The 21,248-nt window shown below is 42.0% G+C and overlaps 2 protein-coding genes and 1 pseudogene across 3 annotated transcripts in view; all 3 read right to left on the bottom strand.

Moving 5' to 3' along the window:
- The window catches only part of MCF2L2 (MCF.2 cell line derived transforming sequence-like 2), a 1,607,631-nt gene that overhangs the window by 1,479,472 nt on the left and 106,911 nt on the right, over positions 1 to 21,248 (bottom strand). The window lies entirely within an intron of this gene.
- LOC138266513 (protein FAM221A pseudogene) lies at positions 1,119 to 2,084 on the bottom strand (annotated as a pseudogene).
- Positions 6,534 to 10,338, bottom strand: LOC138265413 (protein FAM221A-like). Its single transcript, XM_069213108.1, has one exon. The coding sequence runs from the start codon at positions 10,193 to 10,195 to the stop codon at positions 9,209 to 9,211; it is 987 nt and encodes a 328-aa protein (XP_069069209.1). The 5' UTR covers positions 10,196 to 10,338; the 3' UTR covers positions 6,534 to 9,208.

A 21,248-nucleotide genomic window follows, 5' to 3' on the forward strand; every position in this document is an offset into this window, starting at 1 on the left:
ACAACAGAAACTGACATGCTTTCTACTTCCTTAGTGAAACCCACTAAAGTATGTTGAAGAGATGCTAATCAATATCTAGATGGACCAAACTGCATTATGAGTGTAGGAGTACGTAAAATGATCGTCCAGGCACAAATTCCCTTTTTAATCGTACCGACATATAAATATTGTTACTTTAAACATTACAGATTTTGTAAAGAGTGATAGGTCACTTCACACTACCTGTACCCACTGGTAACACCATAGCTAATTTAAAAATGGGACAGATGTTGGAATTTGGAAGCCCAGTGATTTCAGATGGGAGCCTTAAAGAGGCTACTCATCATTCAAACACAGACCTATCAAACTCATGCTTAGGTTTGCCACCTTTCCCAGAGACAAACACCACTATTTGTTCATGTTTAACATTCTATAAAGGCCTGGACAACCTTGTTTAGTAGAATGTTACATGAAACTGTCCCTATTCAAGTTTAACATGGCCTTTCTCTCTTTATTTGAATCATTAGTCAGGGGTTGTATAGGACAGCTGCTAAACAAATTGTAAAGAGCTTTCATGATACAATTACTTTTTAAAGTACGTACTAATAAGTTTAAAAAATGCTGGTTTTAGGTAATTTTTCTATTGACCGCACATTAAAATGACTGTTATCTTGGTATAGCACTGGCCAGGTGGCAACCGTACTCACACTCTGCCACAATCTGTCACAGGATATTGGCTTCCTTTACACTGTCAACCGGTGAGCAGCTGATATGACACAGTAGAATTCAAGTTGATCTTGAAAGCCATGCCTAGAGTTGGTTTCAATTCCATATTAGGAGGATCTGCACAGTTGACGTCCCTTAGGTGCTTTTCAATCTCCTGACGATATCAGCAGCAGACAGAGAGGCTTTTGATTATGTTATTTTTTTTCTTTTGGAGAGGGAGAGGTAGAAATGCTTCACAGGCAGAGCCCACCTCCGCCAAAGCCATACCCTCTCATCACATAGTGAAAAAAATTAAGAAATTGGCAGGTCTGCAAAAAGTGCAATTTAATAATACAAATTAGGCAGAAATGTAACGGAAATGTTCATATAACAGTTTGTTACATCATTAAAGAACATTTGATGACTTAAAATGGTCATGGCTGTTCAGGTACGGATGGTGTGGGATCTTTTGATGTTTTCAAGCCTTTTGAAGTCTTTCCTCTTGTCAATCGTTCCTGGTGGCGTTTTTCAAAGTAAGCAAGATCTTTCTCCTCAATCATTACGCCTGGGACTTGTTGAGAAGTACTGATAGAGGCGTCCTCTAACTCTGGACTATACACTTTCAGAAATGGATGGTCCATTCTACTTCCAGAAGACTCCAAGAAGGCAAGAGGCTGGGCCCCTCTTCCACTGTCGTCTAGTCTCATGTACCCCTCTGCTAGAGAGCTGAAGCCAGCCAGGCCTCCCATTGCAGCATATGGGACATCTTGCCCCACAGGCTTCCCTTGTGCCAGGCGCTCCTCTTTAGTCTCCACTACGGTCTGGTGCACATAGGCTGGTTTACCACAACCACAAGTGAAGGAACTATGAAAACCTGGGCACTTGGAACATTTCTTGCATCGGTGGCCATTTGCTTCGCTGTGATCATCGGCGAAGTGTTTGCACCTGCAGCGTATGGGCGAGGTTCCATTTAGGGGGACATACAGGTACCCTTTGCACTGGCAATGTCCCACTCTGCACGGTAAATGGATGGGCCGCTCGCTTGGCAGCTCTTCAAAGTCCGTCTTGTGCTGCTTATATCTGTGTGTGCAGAAGCACGGGGTTTCTGGGCCCACCAGCTTACAGTCCATGCCAGTGGGCGACCTCCAGCTCACATACAGCCTGTTCCGTAGCCTTACAGGGATCACCCTCTTTTTGTAGTCCTCGTACTCCTGTGGTGTGAAAAGTTTGCCTTGATCATCGTCGCCGACAATTCTCCGGTACTCTAAATATTCTTGCACCGCCTTCGCCCCTCCCTGAATGTGCTGAACCTCAACGTCAGGGAGAGCCTGGGCGACTTGAGGGGACAGCTCCGGCTCCATCCCTGACTCCTCTTTTGTCTCAAGGTTTTGCTTTCTCATACTTGTGCCTTTGTTTTACAGAAACAGCGGCTCTCTCTTCAGAGCTGTCTCCTTGATAATTCTCTGTGTCCCCCTTCCTCTTCGTCCTTCACCGCTCAGGTCTGACTCTTCCCCATCTCCCCGTCGCTGTCTCTCTCGCCCATTAGCTTTGGGATCCCGGATCCACAGAGCGGTGCTGAGACTGTTACCTTGGTAACGGGGCTGTTGTTGGAAATAGCGTTTCTAGCTTGCCTTATTTCGGTCGCGCAACAAAGACGTCACAACCCTCCTGCAAGATGATGTCACACAGCTCGTGACATGCTGAAGGTGTATTGCGTGTGGAAGACTGCAAGTACGTATGCATCGCTGTGCGGTAGTCTCAAATGTAACCAGTTTGGGACTCTACAAACTTTGTAGGGGTTTAAAACATGAGGATTTTGTTAGCAAAATAATTGAAATATGCAATTTTTGGCCGCAAAGTTTCCAAAATGCACAACAGAGTATGCCAAAATGTCATATTTCTGCCGAGACTTAATTTCGTTTTTCATAATTTCTCATTTCTTAACAAAAACATGCCCACATACCTGTCAACCTGGTGACTCTCCAATGAGATTGCAGCCATAACGTTTGAAAGGCTCATCCCATTGACATGAATGCCGAATGAACAGTTTTCGGACGTGATATATATATATATATATATATATATATATATATATATATATATATATATATATATATATATATATATATATATATATATATATATATATATATATATATATAGTATGTAGTCTATAAGAAGACATTTAGTCTCGAGGGTGAATGCAGATGACATCTCGCCAAATGAGTCAGTTGGCATGCATGTGCTGAAACCTGAAAAGTCAACATCACTTTAGTCCTTGTTAAAGATAAATCTAAACTAGGGGAAACCCTTTAAATACTACAACTAATAATTTGTTCATGTACAGCTCTTGGAACAGTTTACTATTTTGTAACGTTGTAAACATCAGCTTTCCTATTGACAACACGATAATCCTTAATATAGAAACGTCAGAAGGATGAAACACTGAGTAAGCCCCATTTGGATTGCACACATATCTCAGCAATAGGGAGTTAACTTACTTCGTAATCTTACCATATTTTTTGTCAAAATGTATAGTCAAAATCTGTATTTCTCAATTGTTGTACAACTCCCCGTTTCCCTCTCACTCAACATATAACAAAGCAAATTAAAATATCCCCTTTGGAAATTCCCCGCGTGGCCACCAGGAGGGTCATCCTCTCATTAAGTAAGAGAATAGTGCTGATTTATTTGGCGACACTAAGTGCTAAAAGAATAGCCAGAACAGTAAAATAAAAAGAAAGAAAAATGAGATAAATGACTAAGGTAGCATCAGCAGTAGTTTTCATGTTTGGAGACCAACCACAAAAGTGTAAAATGGCGAAAAGTAACTTAAAAACCACAAAGTTCTCCTCCAAATAGAGAAAGGTCAAGAGAAGATGAATGGAAAGGCTCTGTTTTGTATCCCGAGTTCTTAAAATCTAGTTACCTTACTAAAAAGGGCTTTGGACCAAAAACATTAGAATTTTTTTTTTTTTTTAATTTCCCTACCCATCCTCTATACCAAAGATGACACCCCGTTAAATGCAACCACCGGGCTGCTTCTTGCACGAATGAGCCAAATATCCTACATCAATCCTAATTTCTTTGAATATTTAAATTAGATTATCTAAATATTTTGCCTGAAAGGCTCTTCATTTTGTTAGAATCACTTACTGCAGTCCAAAATACGTCAGTTTAACGAATCTGTTTGTTTAATGTGATATAACAGCAAATGTATTTGTAAAACACACGTTCACCCAGAGGGACGTTAGTGGTGATTAATAGATGTTAGTTGCTAGCCCACTGGGTGAAACTCATTTTATCCACTACAGAAGGATGAAAGGCAGATCCTGATCTTAAACACATGTTGAACATATGCCAGCGTGGACCCCAAGCTAAAAACAACTTAATCGTTGCAATATCAAATATCATGCAATCACTTTTTGTGGGTACCAAGTAGCTCAAATCCAAAAATGTTGGCGCTCTTTCACAAACATCAATAACAGGCCTTTAAAAGCTGAAGTAATAAGGCCCATATTTATATTTTTTTGAGCCGCATTTGCATTATTGTTTGACCAAAAGTGGCGCAAAATTACAAAATATAATTGTATTTTGTAAGTTTGCTCCGCTTTTGCATAAAAAAATGCAGCAAATTCGGCGCAAAAAAAGTATACCTATGGGCCTAGGTGCCTTCCACAATATAAACTTCACACATTGTAAACCCACTTTTGAGGTAAATATTTTTCAAGCCTCGCATGTCAGGGCGTCTCAATATAAGATGATGAGTTTTCCCATCCAGGCCAGACAATATACAAGTAAGGAAAGCGATATAATTAACATGGTTAAGTTAGTAGGCAACGAGTTGTAGCACTACTTATGTGTTTTCTCAGTGCACCCCTTTTGCAAAAGATCATCTCAAATGTGCGTGAAAAATGTAGACACATAGAAAATATTGAAATAAACAATATAACATTTGGCTGAGAAATCACCCTTAAAACGTGGTGCAAAATGCTCCCAGTTCGCAAAAAAAAAGATTACAAATATGTAAACAAAATGAAGTTGTGTGCTAACATTCTGTAGGGATGACAGAATGAGCAAAACCCCTGTGGGCATCAGTACAGGGATAAGAGTTGTGAAATCATTGCTTTTGCCATGCAGTGTGCTGCACACATTTAGATAAATGTGAGTTTTAATCTTAGTTTATTCTTTTAATATTTAGATGTTACTGTGGTTTAAACAGAGATGGGGGTTTGGCTCCAGCTTCCTTGGAGAGTGAATGTGCCATAGCAGTTGTGGCTGGACGGTTACTTTTGGGTTAAGACCAGAACAGATCTGCATATGGCTGTCTGTAGTAGCCAAGACAGGCAAAACAAGCATTGGCAATGCCAATAGTTCAGACTTTAAAGGAATGTCATGTGGTAATATGAAACATATATCATGGGGATGAATATGTATTTGTGTGGAAGCAAATAACTGTAGAATGATATTGGAGTAGGTTAAAAAGGTAGATGACAGTTGCACTCTCATGCCAGACCTATACATCCATGTAAGTAATTACTGCTCTCCTCCCCTCTGTGCTGCTGCCAGAGAAAGAGCAACACAATAAAGAATCTAGTTAGCTAGGACACTTTTACAGCATTTCAATGCCATGTGTGTGTCCCTGAAAGTTCAAACTCAGCCAGCTGGATAAATAACATGATCACAGCTGCATTGGAGGGCAACCACTTTTTTTTTGGAAGCACCCACATTTTGCCCAACCAAAACATGTAGTCCTGGCTCTTAGCATGTGAGTAGAGCCAAAGCTCGTCTGTAGTGATGCTCAAATTATTGGTTGGCGACAGCTGTGCTGTCAAGCCAGACAATAAAAAGAATGGACTCTAACCCAGAGAAAGTTTGCAGGTCAGGATGCAGTATTTGTATACAAAATAATTAGGTACATTTTTCCAAGGGGATAACCACATGTCAAATAGGCACTTCTATAAATAGAAGCAAGAGCCCTCACACGCCCAATGGGTGTCATGCATCATCAAAGGGCCTGCTCCTCGTCGGGATGGTGCTGCAATGCCCAACGGGCTCCTCTAGGGGGCTCTTCGCCGGAGGTCTTTTAATAAGTGCTGTAGTCAACAGTAGGAGTAGACTCAAACCTACAAGGAGAAGCAAAGGGCTGGAGATGGTGTGTTAAAATTTACTCTAGGCCCTGCCGTTAATCATTTGATTATCACTAAGGGGTCCAGGTAAAGATTAAAAACAAAGGGAGTGATCAAGGAAATAATGTTCCTCCACTCAACCTAGAGAAAAAAAGAAGTAGGGAAAGGAATTGTACTCCTTTAACCCTCATTAGCGGTCGACATGTTTCACACCTATATTGTCACCTACGGATCAGTCGACGTTTCTTCAGGACCAGAAAGGAAAACTCCTAGGCTTCACTTGGGGAACCTTAAGAGAGTGTAAGGTGCATGGAAAAAATAATGAATAAAGAACTTACATAAGGGGGGCAAAAAAGCCCTAGATAAAGGTTGACCCTTCTGTATTAAGGAATGGGCCCCTTGGGAAAATGTGAGCCGAGGGACTACTGCAGCACAATCAACGTGGGCTTGCATGTGTCCAACAGAGGAACATGTCCATGTTAAGTTCATCTTCTACAGAAGGAATCAGGTAATGCCGATCAAGAACCTGTTTCCTAAGGACAGATTGTCAGATTATCGAAAAATCATACATAGCTCTAAACACTTTACTGGAAATTATCATCATTGTTGAACTATATACCCAAACAACTGTTATTATGTGTATTCCAAATTTTCTTGATTTAAAATGTAGTGCTCAAAATTAAATTGTTGTCTAGAAAAGATAAATATCAACAAAATATGTTAGATTTCAGGCCAACTTTTTATTTAAAAAAAATATGAAAACATTGTTTTGCTTAACTGTTTCACAGCACACATTAGATGGACTAAGTATTTGGCAAAAGATCGCACTGCTAGTGTAATTCTCTGAAAGTAAAAGAAATTCAACTGGAGAACAAAACGGTTCTGCAGTCCTAGGAAGTAGGTCCCATATGAGAACATGTACATTTTCTTAGATTCACTGAAAACAAAGGATGGTCAGCAGGTTCAAAGTCATGTTCGAGTCCAGCTACAGTACAGTCCTCCAGGGACAGCAGCCAGGGATTCCAAAGAAGTGCTTTTCATTCCTTGAAGTTCACAATATAGGCTTAGAGGTGGGCCGTAGTGGGCTAAACCAGCCGTTAATGGCCATTTCCAGCATTGAAGGCCCCAGCTGAAGGTGAGGGCCTTTAACAAGAGAGCTGGACTTTAATGGCCTGTACACCCCAGCTACGAAGGGCTATAAGGCTATTAGAACATTCTGCGACTAGAAGGCAGAATGTTCTAATAAATAAAATAAAGTCCTCATAAAGCTCGAGGGGACTGAAAACCTCTGGACTCCGTGAGCCCAGCTGTTGTTGTGTGAAAAACATCTGAAAATTGGTACTATTAGAAGCCTGGAGCACTCCATTGTCTTCAATGGAGCTCCCAACAGTCCAATGTTCTAATAAGGGAAAGCAGAAACCCTCTGTCCCTTTCGCTCTTGTTGCAGAACCTGGTCTAGGAACCAAAGCTATCCTAGTCAAAAGTGCACTATTCCTGGCGCGTCTTAGAATCAGCTTTGTTATGGACCTCACAAACAAGTGTTGTGAGAAGGATGCTCACTTCAAAGAATTTTTTGTGCATAGTGCACACGGTTTTTTAAATATGTTGAAAATGTACGTTCAAGATAGCCCATCCAGCCATAAGAGCAGCCCCACAAGGAAATACCGGAATGTCCATATCATCAGTCCGTCTGTGTGTCAGACACAGAATTGGAACTGAAACCAATCACAACAGCGTGAACAGCTCCTCTTTAAATTGCCAGTATCTAACAGCAGAAGACATATGATCGACGTACAACTCCACACATCTTCATGGACTTACTAAAACACCAACTAACATGTTTTAATAACGTGTGGTCCTGTAAGTCGAGATTTTCGAGCAGATATTCCTCTTCACCATCATTAAGGGCTCATGTCTCAAGTTTGGCCCCCGTCATTTGGGTGGATGCAATTTACATAACAATGTTGCCTACTATGTCACTCGTTCTGTAACAGAACCTGCCACGGTTTCTGCCTGCTGCCTTGGCAAAGCCCTTTACAGTAGGTGGATGAGATGCTAATCAATAACTAGATGGACCAAAGGGCATTTTGAAACTGAAAGCAAATAATGTGATCGTCTAGTCACAAATTCCCATTTTAATCAGAGGAACAATAAAAATGATTACCTTAAATGTTGAAGTCTACGTGATAGGTGATAATTGGATCTGCATTCAGATGTTTACACCATTACTAATTTAAAAAGCATTGGCAAAGCCAATGGGTCTCACTTTTGAGACATATTATTTTGCCAATTTCTTTTGGTGGTGCTGTACAGTGTTGGACTGATGTACAGCATCACCAACATTTAAAAACGGTACAGTAGTGGCCGTGTCGTTCCTCTGATGCACACGTGCACATGCCAGTCGAATTACACAGACACCATTTACTTTAATTTTTTATTTACGGATCCAAGATGAGGGCGCACTTTGATCCGTAAATAAAAAAATTACGATTATTTATGGAGAAAGTGCCAATTAAAAAGGGGACTGCAGGTTTTGCGCAGGTGGGGGGTAATGGAGGAGTGGGAGAGCGTAGGAAGGAGAGAAGCAGCACACGGAAGGTTGGGGAGGAATGCACAAGAGAGGCTGAGCGCTACTGGGCGAGAGAGTGCAATACAGAGCACGGAGTGAGGGGAGGGAAGCACACAAATGGAAGAGAGCAGAGTGGAGGGACAGAAGCACACACACAACAGAGATCAGAGCGTAATTATAGAGAGGAGCACACAAGGGAGAAAACTAGAGAACACATGCATTTGGGGAGTGCTCAAGCAAAAATAAACAGGTGTGAGTAGCCCGGGTGGGGGAGAAAAACAGGTGGATGAGAATAAGCCACATGGAGCGTGAGGGGAGAAAAAAAGCACACATGGGGCATAGCTGGAAAACACATGCACTCTAGTGATGTGCTTAAGCAAAAAAAAAAAATGAAGCATTCCCTAGAACTGAGCAGTGGAAGGACGGAAGTAAAGAGTTTATGGTTCCAGGGAGGGACAAACCCAAGATAAAGAAGGCACGCCACTGAATAAGAAGCAAAGAAATAACAATGGCTGTAAAGCTAACCAATTGTAAGCAATAGGCAGGATTTAAGCACACTGTAAGACCGTGTTAAGATGACAAAAGGTATTTTGCTGTCTGGTAGGCTCGACCTAAAATGTACACGCCCCTGGTGTTTGGATGCATTGTAATCTCCATTGGGAGTCTTAAGTCTCAGCAAGATGCTCTAAACAGCAGCCTTAAATAGTGTACCAACCACTTAACTCAAACAGTATCCTTTAATAACAGAAAATTTACGACATGTAACTGAAATGCCCATATAACAATATATCATAGGCATTAAGCCACATTAAATGACTTAAAACAGTCATGGCTGTTTCGGTCTGGGTTGGGTGGGTCCTTTTGTTGGTTTCAATCCTTTTGAAGTCTTTTCTTTTTTCAGTTGTTCCTGATAGCGTTTTTCAAAGTACGCCATGTCTTCCTCCTCAGAAGTTACGTGCGAGACTGCTTGAGACGAACTACTGGAGCCGCCCGATATCTGTGGTGCATATGCTTTTAGAAATGGATGGTCCATTCTACTTCCAGAAGACTCCAAGAAGGCAAGAGGCTGGGCCCCTCTTCCACTGTCGTCTAGTCTCATGTACCCCTCTGCTAGAGAGCTGAAGCCAGTCAGGCCTCCCATTGCAGCATATGGGACATCTTGCCCCACAGGCTTCCCTTGTGCCAGGCGCTCCTCTTTAGTCTCCACTACGGTCTGGTGCACATAGGCTGGTTTACCACAACCACAAGTGAAGGAACTATGAAAACCTGGGCATGTGGAACACTTCTTGCACCGGTGGCCATTTGCTTCGCTGTGATCATCGGCGAAGTGTTTGCACCTGCAGCGTATGGGCGAGGTTCCATTTAGGGGGACATACAGGTACCCTTTGCACTGGCAATGTCCCACTCTGCACGGTAAATGGATGGGCCGCTCGCTTGGCAGCTCTTCAAAGTCCGTCTTGTGCTGCTTATATCTGTGTGTGCAGAAGCACGGGGTTTCTGGGCCCACCAGCTTACAGTCCATGCCAGTGGGCGACCTCCAGCTCACATACAGCCTGTTCCGTAGCCTTACAGGGATCACCCTCTTTTTGTAGTCCTCGTACTCCTGTGGCGTGAACAGTTTGCCCTGGTCATCGTCGCCGACAATTCTCCGGTACTCCAGGTAGTCCTGCACCGCCTCAGCCGGGGCTCCCCCCTGGATCCGCAGGGCCTCCACGTTAGGGAGACGCTCGGCGCCTTGGGGGGCTAGCTCCCCCCGCAGCCCGGGCCGCACTAGGGCCTTACGCTCGTCGATCGCAAAGCCTTGCCCCCTCATTCCAGCGCCTTAGTTTTCACTCCCACCATGAATCGCATCGGAGCTGCCCTCTGTTTATTTACGGTCCTCGCAGCCTCCTCGCCTCCTGCCCTGAACGGCTCGATCTGTCACTTCCCCAAACGTCCTCACTGTCTCTAGCAACAGGCTGCGGCCGTGTGTTTGGGTCCGTTGTCCTGGTAACGGGCCGCGGTTGGTAACAGCGTCGCCTTCTGTTGGTCGCCCAGCAATGACGTCACCCACCGCCTGCTTGTTCAAATACACAACTTTCCAGCAGCCGCAGTGCAGGGTGTGAGAGGCTTCACAGACGTCCCAGTTGCTGGGAATGAGTCTCAAACTAATCAGCTTGAGAAGCACGGACTTCACACGGGTGTCAAACATGAGGATTTTGTCAGTTAAAATATTCTTTTTTGATCCAAGCATGCTCAAATTGCACGCGGGTGCATCACAGAGTTTGATATTTCAAACTTGACATTGCAGTTTTGGACGAGTTAAACTTGCAATTTATTGTTAAAAGGATGTTCACATAGCTGACCGTAGCGCCTATAATCCAGCTTTGCTTTCTGAGACTTATAGTCATTTTTATCCCATTGGTAAAGCTGGACTATATGTTCCAGAAGTCAAAGAAAAAACCGGGGCTGGATGAGATACTCAAACATGGGCCTTGGCAACGTGAGTGCCCTGCTGCCAACCTGTTGACTCAATAATGAATTTGAAGTTGGGCGTTTAAGAAAGCGATCCAGTTAAACTGAACGATGAATGTAGAGTGTGAGCCGGTGATGTGGGTTTGAAAAGAGGATGCCCCATAGGAAGGTGTCAAAAACGTGAATATGGGTGAAAGGAGTGCCACACGAATGAGTTGTCTGCTCTGTGCTCGAATCCAAAACATCAAGTTCACTTCAGTGCTTGCTAAAGATGCATCTAAATTTCTATGACAAAATCGCCTACTTAAGAGAGTGACCGTGTTTGTTGCTAATTATGAGGATTTGTTTATCTACAACTCTTACACGTTTTACTGTTTCACAGAGCTGTAAACAGCATCTGCACTATTATCAGCATAATGGTACTCAATAGAAAAATCTCAGAAGAATGACATTTAGAGTAAGCCCTCACTGGATCCAGTCCAGGCTGCACACAGTCGCAGATTCTAAACATACTGAGATATCTTACTATATCAAAACTACCACTAATTCTTAATCGTTTTTCAAGCCCCCCCCCCACTCTTCAAGGCACATTAATTAGACAATTAATTTATACCATTTGAATGTTACCAATGTCGTCATAAGGATGGTCACCTCATTAGGAAAGAAAATAGTGGTAATTTATTGAATACATTAGGTTCTTAAGGAACGGTCGAAATAGTAAAATAAAAGGAAAACTGGTTTAACTGAGATGAATAACTAAGACATGCGTCAGCAGTTTTCTCGTCTGAAGACTGACCCAAACATGTAAAATCCAGCGAAAATGACGTGAAACAAAGCAACCTCTCCTTTCAATAGAGAAATGTCAAAACAAGTGCATTGGCTCTTCGTTGTTTCCCGGGGTTTTAACATATAGAAGCTTTAATAATAGTGCGATGGACCAAAACAGCAGGAAAGCTAGATTTTTCGGATACCTGTGCCCACCTTCTCCACCAAATAAGTCACCCTTTAAAGCAACTACTCGCAAAAATATCATCCCACTTTTGTATTACAAATGTAACATTATTAGAAAACAAATATTAAAATAAAAAATGTAAAACTTTGTTGGAAGTTATCCTTAAATTCTGGTCCAAAATGCTTAAGGTTTAGCAAAAATGTATTCCAAAGTACCCAAAAAAGTAAACTGATGAACTAGAGTGGTAACATTGCATACAATGACAGAATAGAGTTAAAAACCCTCTTGGGAATCCATACCATGCTACAGGTGTAGCATGGCATGGTTGGCAAATTTTAGCCCAGCATACCTCCACAATCGTATCTGCTTTACCAAACCTTCTAGGCGCCTCAGTTCATCTGGACTCCTACTTGCACACATCCCAGGCATATGGAAAAACTCGTTTCAGGAGTCAAGGCTTTTCCTACCTCAGTCCTAAAGAGGGGAACTAACTGTTACTGCACATACGAGCCTCCTCCTCACTTCTTGAATTCCTCAAGAAGCTGAAGACCTGGCTGTTCCAGTAGTCCCACTAGTCCCTAGGTTTGGCTAGACTCACACACATGCTAAGAGCAAGGATACCCTCCAGGTGATAGTCCGCTCTACAAATCGTCATATCAAAACAGGGGCACATTACTGCATTTTCCATGTAGTATGCTACATGAATACAAATACATATTACTATTTATTTCATACCGTGGTATCAAACAGAGCTGGCGTGGTTTGATTGAAGTCCCCTGTAGAGAGGATGTAGCCTGGCAGTTTTGGATCTATAGATCCTTTTGGGAAGGGCAATGGCCGAATTGATTATGGTTTGTCTGTTTCTGTAGTGGCTCAGACCAGCAATCAAGCAAAAGAATTGAATGCTACCAAAAGAAAGTTCTCTGGCCAAGATGGTGAACTTGGTTTAATATGGTTCTAATCTTTACTGGGCAAACAAACTTCATCTAGTTATGGTTATGGGAACCCAGAGGTTGTTATATTTTGAGGTGAATTTTAAGAGTACTTGATAAGAGTGCTTGGAGATGGAGTTAGTGGAATTATGGCCTTGCCGAATTATATTCAGTGTACTTCAACAGATTTATTGATGGTCAACAGATGTGGGGTTTTGAAGCTTCGATTGTAAAAAAAAAACAAAAAAATGTTTTTTATGGGGTGTTAATCAACTAAGCCCTCTGCATATATGATGCAAGATGTGTTTTAATGTACTGTTGATCTTTCATTCTCTCTTGCCTGTAACAAACATGAGAAAGTGTATTTTGCTGCCATGGTTTTGCGGCATACCTTTGAGAGGGAAGGTTCTAGCCTTTTAATACTGTGCTACACCTTTTACTTACATCCTAAGTTTATTTTTTAATGTAACAAAATGATTTTGATAAGCAATGATTCAAGATTTTCTATCCAGCTCTTTGTTTTTCTCCAGCAGAAACCCTAAGTGGCACTGGAGTCCACAGCAGTGAGCCCGGTAGCTGAAGAATCCTTGTGCCGCTCATATCCCCAGGCAGCTAGGCCATGACTTGTAGGAGGCAAGACCAGGACTGATTTGCATATTGTTGGAACCTGTCTATAATGGGACACATGGCCAAACAAAAGATAGGCTGGAATGTTATGTTTTGTGATTACCAGCTATTAGGCATGGGTTCAAGCATTTACATCTGTCTTTTGTTTTTTTCTTTTTTTTAGTTTGACCACATTGACTAACCAGAAATATGAAATGTGTGTTCTTGTTATATAAAAATGAAACCCTTTAGAAGCTAAAAATAACATTTCTATTATTAACTCCTTAACCCCTTAACTTCTGCCCGCCCCCCCAACAGTGCTGAGCCATCTTTTGACTATTCGGGATAGTTTCCGCTTCAGGATCCATAACATTTTTTCCACATAAGTTATTCAAAGCAAATTTGCATCCCTTTTGCCAACATCCTGGGAATTCTAAAGGTAACCAAGATTTCTGGATTCCCTTTGACAGGACTGAGGAAATAGCCAAACTATAGCTAAATTTTGAGTTTTGTGGGGAAATAGGAACAAAGCACTGTAGATAAAAGTATATTTTTTCCTAAAATGAATAAACAAACCTATGTTTTTATCACAGTTTTGGCATTTCTCAAAGCCGTACCCCATTTTCCTATTTTTTGTGTTATCATCCTACTTCCAGTTTGTGGTGGAAATTAGTGAGAAGACTAAGGGTGATCCAGAAAAGCTATAGATTTCTGAAAAGTAGACACAATTCTACATTTAGCAAGGAGTCATACATGTAGATTTCTCAATTATTTCCTAAATAGACTAACTGTTGAAATAAAGAAATATTGAAAATGAGAAGGAAAAAAGTCAATTTGTGATTACATTTTCATCTGTTACTTTTTGTCACAATGGCCCTTTTACAAAAACAATCCACCCTTACGTCCTCTAGGCACTTCTGATTGCGGGGATATATAGGATTTGAAGGTTCTCCAAGAACCCAAGGTACCCAAAGGCAAGAGCTGAGCTGCGCCGTCTACTTGTTCTTCATTGTGTACTGAATATAGACCAAATCATATGTGAAATATGTAGAGTGAAAAAAGGGTATCAAGGAAACCTATGTATTTGTGAAATGGGCACAAAAATGGAGTTTAGGAGCAGTAGTTATTTGTACATCTATGAATTTGTGGCTACCCATACTAGCATATGATTTAGAGGGTATTTTCAAAAATGTCTTATTTCGTACATACTGACTTACAATTGGAAGGTACAAATGATGCAAAATCCAATTGGTAATAACAAATGTTCTACTATTCTATGCTCCTCCATGTCTGTTGACAAAAATGGTACCTCACTTGTGTGAGAAGGTCTAGTGCCCGCAACAGGAAACGGACTAAAACACAATATGGATGCATCACGTTTTTCCACTGAAAAGTGACCCTTTTTTTTGCAAAGCAAGTAGCTGTTGATTTTGGCCCTAGCTCAGAGGCACCTGGGTGTCAGAACTGTCTGGGTCTGGTAGGTTTTCCAAGATGGCAGCCTACCCCAAGCCCAACAAGTGCAGCCATTCATCATTTTAAGTGGACGATACTGGGAGTTAGCCACACTCTCCTCTCCAGCTTGGGGGCTGAGATATGCCCCTGAGCACTGACTCAATGAAAGTAAAATGAGCCCATAAGCTCATTTTACTTTCACTTTAGTGTAATGACCTCAGTGCGCCCTGTGCGCTGATTAACATTACACTAAAGGAATAAAAAAGATTCAGGCTGCTCAGGAAGCTCTTTCCGAGCAGCCTGAGTTTAAAATATAATGAAGGATTCCCTCAGGTGCTCTGCACTATATGAGACTTTATATGCCTCCTGGTGTCGGCCAATGGCCAACAGACACACTCGGGAGGTACTGTGGATGTAGGCCATTGGATGACACCCACACTTAAGGGGTTAACGTCTTCTATCTAGGAAAATTTATCACAACACACTTATACCAGTGCAATGTGATTAAATATCCTTTTTTAATTTTGAAAAAAGAGTTAACATTTTAATCTATTCTGCAATTAAATAATTTTGTCTTTCTCTCTTTCTTCTCTCTCTCTCTCTCTCTCTCTCTCTCTCTCTCTCTCTCTCTCTCTCTTTCTCTCTCTCTCTCTCTCTCTTCTCTCTCTCTTTCTTTCTCTCTCCTCAAAATCAACAATGTAGTAACAAGAGAAAGCTGTGATTTGATTTGTTCAGGTGTCTGGTTCTGAAGTCTGAAATGTAGTCACCAAACTACCTGCCCCCTGTCACCCAGTCAACCTCCTGAATTGCAGCTCTCATCTTTACACCGTGTGAGTCATGGCTGCACCCATGTGCTGTGAACACATAAATAATGTGGACGGAGGACTGACTCAGGATAAAAAAATGTCAGTAAATACTGAGTGAAAGGTTAATACACCTACTAAACAGCTCCATTAGAGGAGATGAGTTCAGAGTAACACACAACGGAAGCCAAAATGACATGGATAGGCAACAAGGGATACGTAGGCCCTGATTCTGAAAATGTACTTTAAGTTTACACATTTGAGTATGTTTACTACTTTTTCACTTTACACAAACTGCACTTCTGTAGTGGGCCCAGCACTAAACACGATCAACCACTGGTACTGCAGAACCATCTTATAGAAAATAATGGCGGTAGGGACTTAAAATAAGTTGCCAGGTGTTAGGCAATCAAAATGGGCAACTGGATAGTTCTATGCACCAGCTCATTCATATGTCACTTTCCACTGTATTTGACCTTGAGTTACAGTGAAGCAAAACACATCATTAGTTTTGTGGTAACATTTATATGTCTCTTTTGCTTCCTTAACATTCTGCAGTCACAGACGTGATCAATACTGAGATGAAACATTCAGGGTTGAAGTCTTAAACCACAGATCTGCTTGAAGGCATGAGCTGTTTTCCATCCAAAGTCCATCTCTGCAACACTTATTCTTGTTATGACTGCAGTGCCAAATTGGCCTGTTATTCATGTTTTGCCATTGCAGCATAATGATTTCCAAGCAATACTCCCTCCCTCTGACCCTGCTAAACAAAAAAATTGAATGGCATTTCTTTGTTGCTTACTGTTTCACTCATCAAGATGACTTCAAGTTCATTGCAAGTTTTATGAGGGATGCATTTAAGAGCATATCTTTAGCAATGCCGTACAGCTAGGTAGCAGTAATGCCTGTTTTCAATGACCTGTCAAATATTCAGAAGGGTCTTTCTCCAGGGTCTGCAGATAAATCATACAGTTCTCCTCAGAATAAATGTAACATTCATATTTTGGCCATAAAATGTAATTTATAAATCTGCTGGGTTCTATAGTGATAATTTATTTAGCAATCAAGATGAGAATGAATTTGTGGACATCTATGATGATAGACAGAAGCCCATGTGGAACTCCACCACTATGAGCATACTGATTCAGGTAGGTTCAAGGACGCCCCACCAGGAACAGGATCGTCTGATACTCAGAGTCTTTCTTTTCAGTTGACCCAACCACTCACAGAGACAACAGCAGCATTCAATATGTTTATATTTTTATTTATAGCATTTATATAGTGCTAATGAACCTCATCGGTGTAATTGCACTTTACACTGAAATGATCCAAAGTTAAAAAAAGTTACATTGAGATGAGAATGGGAGTAGAACATCTTAACAGTAAACATTTAACTGAACACTGAAGATTGTGGTAATCTGCCTGTTTATGGAAATCTATAACATCAGCTGTTTCCTGATTGCCATGGGTCTCCTCGTCGGTTAAGTCTATGCTGGCTGGTTGAGAAGATCACCTCTGTATGTTGTCTGTGAAAATTAAACCTTATAAACTACTGTTCTCTCAGAATGTTTACTATGAGAATTGGCGACAAGCCCCAATCATCAGCCACCAGACTATGCTCACAGTGGAGATAAAGGGTCGTTGTGTGGACTGACATTCAGCACTGATTTATTAGCCATATGCTGATGGGGCCAGCGAATATTTAGGTGGGAGTGAAAAGTGTAAACATTATCCTACAAATCTGTGGCAATTTTCCCCTCATTGTTTCAAGCTCCAGTACCGCTTCAGTGGGCACCAATAAGCATGATACTGTCTGTGCCAGGCATAATGATGCACAAGCATACCAACATTCACTGTCTAGGTGTGCACGAGTCACAAGAGTCAAGCGCCAGGTACAGACATGCCTATAGATATTAAATTGGCCAGTGCCCTTTACCTTTGGTACACAGTCTCGGCATCTCTTGCTAAAAGACTGTCCTCATCAACTGATCCAAGCAGTGTCCCTCCAAAACTGAGCAAGTACTTCCCTACTGTAACCCTGCCCTCTGGGATTATTTATTCTCACAAAGAAGGGCGAGCTACCTTCTGGAATCCAGGTGACCTACATCGCCATCTTCTAGCTAATATTCTAAGCACAGTTTATCACTGCATATTCTAGACAATTTTGTGCATTGTAATCTACTATTTGAGTCAACATGGAATACAATCAAACCATCATCCAGCCTCCAAGTTTCTTACTCAATTGCCACTTAAAATATATGTAGTTGCCTCTGGAATTCAGACAAAACCAGAAGAAGGCCTTGTTATTAAGTACTTTGTGCAAAGAAGGACAACATATATTTAAGCCTGTAGCATTATACCAGCAAGTCCATCCTATTCAGGATGCACACAATGAACCCAAAGCAGAGAAGAGAAACTAGATTTGCTAAAGCTGTAAATATTGCTATGGCACATCAAAAGTGATACACACAGCCTCAAAGGCAAAATGAATTAGTTGGGGAGTTTGTGATTGCCCCAGGGAATTGGTAATCAAAGGTCAGTTCAATAAAATGACCAATGAATTACTAAAAGATCATCTCATTGTCCAACGCTACAACAAAAAATGCAGTTGATACCATGGAGTTGCGAAGAACCTAAGACTAAAAGAGGCAATTGAGATTGCAAACAAAAATATTTGAGGAGTCAAGTGCTTGTATGAAAGAAATGAAGGCTAACAAACACAAAAAAGCCTGTAAAGTCACTGTAACTACCCACAGCATTCATGGGGGACAAGTACACTGAGGGATTGTTGAGTATAGGTGATATCGAAGAGCAACAGGGAAGGAAGAGTAGATGCAAAGCAGAATGTATAATCAATAATAAGTGTGTGTGCAGCATATGGGGAATTCTGGTTGACTGTTCACTAGAGTGCAAAAAAAGGTTGTTGGTGTGGATGTGGGAAAGGTCTTCTTTGGAGCTTAAACAACCTAACTTCACTGACTCTCAAGGGGACAACATCAAGGTGTTGAGATACATGTGGTCTGATAGTGATTCATTAGATAATCAGGAGGGAAAGTTTATGTGACTGGTTGGGACCACTGGTACTTGGTTGAAAAATCAAAATGCCCTTCATATCTTTATTAATCCCTTGGGGGTAAAGTATAGCTAATGGAGGAGGAGGACATCAATGTCAAGGAAATAGTGAGTAATTCCTAGGATGTCTTTGATGTAAAGTTAGGTGCCTTAAAAGGTTATGTGCATAAGATCGTATTGAAATAAAGAGCTTAACCTGCTAGGCATCGTCCAGGTAGGATACCAGTTACTGTCAGTGAGGAGGTGAAACAAATTCTAGAGGATATGGTGAAGAATTGTGCAGTAGAGGCAGTGGAGTCAACACAGTGGGTGTTTCCTGTGGTCATACTCAACAACTTGGATGGGAAGTTAAGGGACTTCATTGACTTTTGTCTTCCCCAATGAAAACATTGTGAGTGACAGTTTTCCTCTGCCTAACATCAGCAAGATGTTTTTGATGTTGAAGGGAGGTAAATATGTTTCAAAGCTGGACTTTCACAGCGCCTACCATTAAATTAAGTTGCACCGAGAATCCAAGCGCTTCACAGTTTTTGTGACAATCAAGGCAGTCTATCAATTCAACCGCCTCAATTTTAGTCTTGTTTTAGTTTCTCCTGGGGGTGATGGGCAGGAAAAAAGATATTACACTGTCCGCCCTAAATAGGGTGAAATGCCATTCCCATGATGTCCCCTTCTCTATTGGGCCATCAGAGGAAGTCTTCTGTTGATGGAGCCAATGTGGGCTGCATGGATGGTAAGCTTAAGGTCCACCTGTCTTTAATTGAAGTGGGCGGAGCGAAGGGTTTGGCTCACAAGGTACTTTGCTGAGTTTGCAAAAGAGTACCCTGAGCACCAAACTCCAAATATTGTCCAAAGTTTTACAGTTGCATAAGCACGTCTTTAACCCTCAGATGAAACAGACATTTTCAGGTTCAGTTATAGACTGCTTAATGTAATGACTTGTGACTCTGGTCAGACTCAATTCTGTGAGTTGTCCTCCAGACTGATCCGAGTAAGATACAGCTTGTTGTCTTCATCTTGGTGAGGGCTGGCCTATTCCTATCCTTGTTGGGCCGCCCAGCAGCTATTTTTTTAGGTTAGGGAACACCATTAGGGAGTTATCTTTGTTCTAGGCCTGCTCCTACCCTCCGAGAGCTCAGTAACTTCTAAAGTCTTGGTCGAGGGTTGTCTGAGCTGCCACTGCAGATCTTCTTCCACAACCTAAATAAGTACAAGGAACACAGTTTTGGGTGGGGCAGTTGTTGGGTTGGGGGTGGGGAGACCAGTTCTTTTCTGTTTCAGGTGGGCCTTCGGCATTTCAAATGCATGTGCCATCCTTGAAACCCATAATTCTAGCAAATAAGGGCAGGGCACCTTATTGAGGGGTTTCTCACACTGAACAGTACTAACAAAACATTACAAAGTATTTTTCAAAGTGCTTGTGACCCCCTTGGGGCATCTTAGCACTGAATAGCCTAAGTTTATTCGTACACTGTGGTTTCTAAACATCTCTCAGGGTAGAAAACATGAGAAAGTCACAGATGGCCTGTAAAGGAGAACAGCTGTGGAGACATGCAACAAGGTTAAGTTATCTCTTACCAACGATCCTTGGCAGCCACACTGGTTATGCTCAGTCCTTTGTTTGCTATTAGAGCTCAGGTTGCCACTATGCATGTGTGGAATTCCCCAGCCCTACCACGTGGACAATGGCATATGGGGGGTTGTAAAATGGAGGTAACGTCTACCTTGTGTACAGTCCCTCTGTCATCTTAGAGGACAGCATAATCATAAAACACACACATTTAGCCAAGAAAAACACACTCACAGCCTGCACCACACACATGCCACGTATCATGACCCAAAGCAGAATTTTTACAAATGGGTCATTATGCCCTCTACCGGAGGACCGGGAAATTACACATTGTTCATTCATTTTGAAAGACACAGGGGAGAGGGCATATTTTTCAGCGGTTACTTTCAGGGGCAGCTCCTTCGCTATGGGCCAAGAGCCAGGAGATGAAAAATAAAACTATAGTTGCACTGTTGTTTTATTTTTCACCCGTGGGCTCAGCCAGCTGTACAGGGAGGGGTGGTCTGGGCTATGAAAGGTGAGAGTGGGAGGAGGAGAGAGAGCATCTAAGTGCGCATGTGCGTTTGGCCTGCCGTCTCAGGCTGGCCAAACACACATGCACACTTAGGTTTCTCCAGCCTGGCTGTGTTTGACAGTCGGGCTGGAGAAACTGCACAGACCCCAAGGCTGTGTCTGAGTGGCAGGCACTATGTTTAGCATGAAAGCAGTGCCAGGATTGCTGGGGAGCCTGTGCTGGTGTCCCAGTGAATGGTGGTACACTACATCGAGGGAAGAAGAGCAACAAGACACAAGACGGCGGTAAGGTAAGTTTATTTGTTTTATTTTTTTATTTCCCCCTCTGTCCCCGCCCTCTCCCCCTACCCTTCCCCTTGAGATTTGCGGCTGCTGGCTACTTTTACCGCTACACTTCTTCAGGGCTCACTGCCAGCCCCATTCAGTTTTCTTTTCTATTAGCAAATGCTCCTTGCGCCATCATTTATTTTTTCTTTCCTCCACTAACTTTTCTGCATATGATACATAGA

This window comes from Pleurodeles waltl, chromosome 11, assembly GCF_031143425.1.
Source record: "Pleurodeles waltl isolate 20211129_DDA chromosome 11, aPleWal1.hap1.20221129, whole genome shotgun sequence".
NCBI lineage: Eukaryota > Metazoa > Chordata > Amphibia > Caudata > Salamandridae > Pleurodeles > Pleurodeles waltl.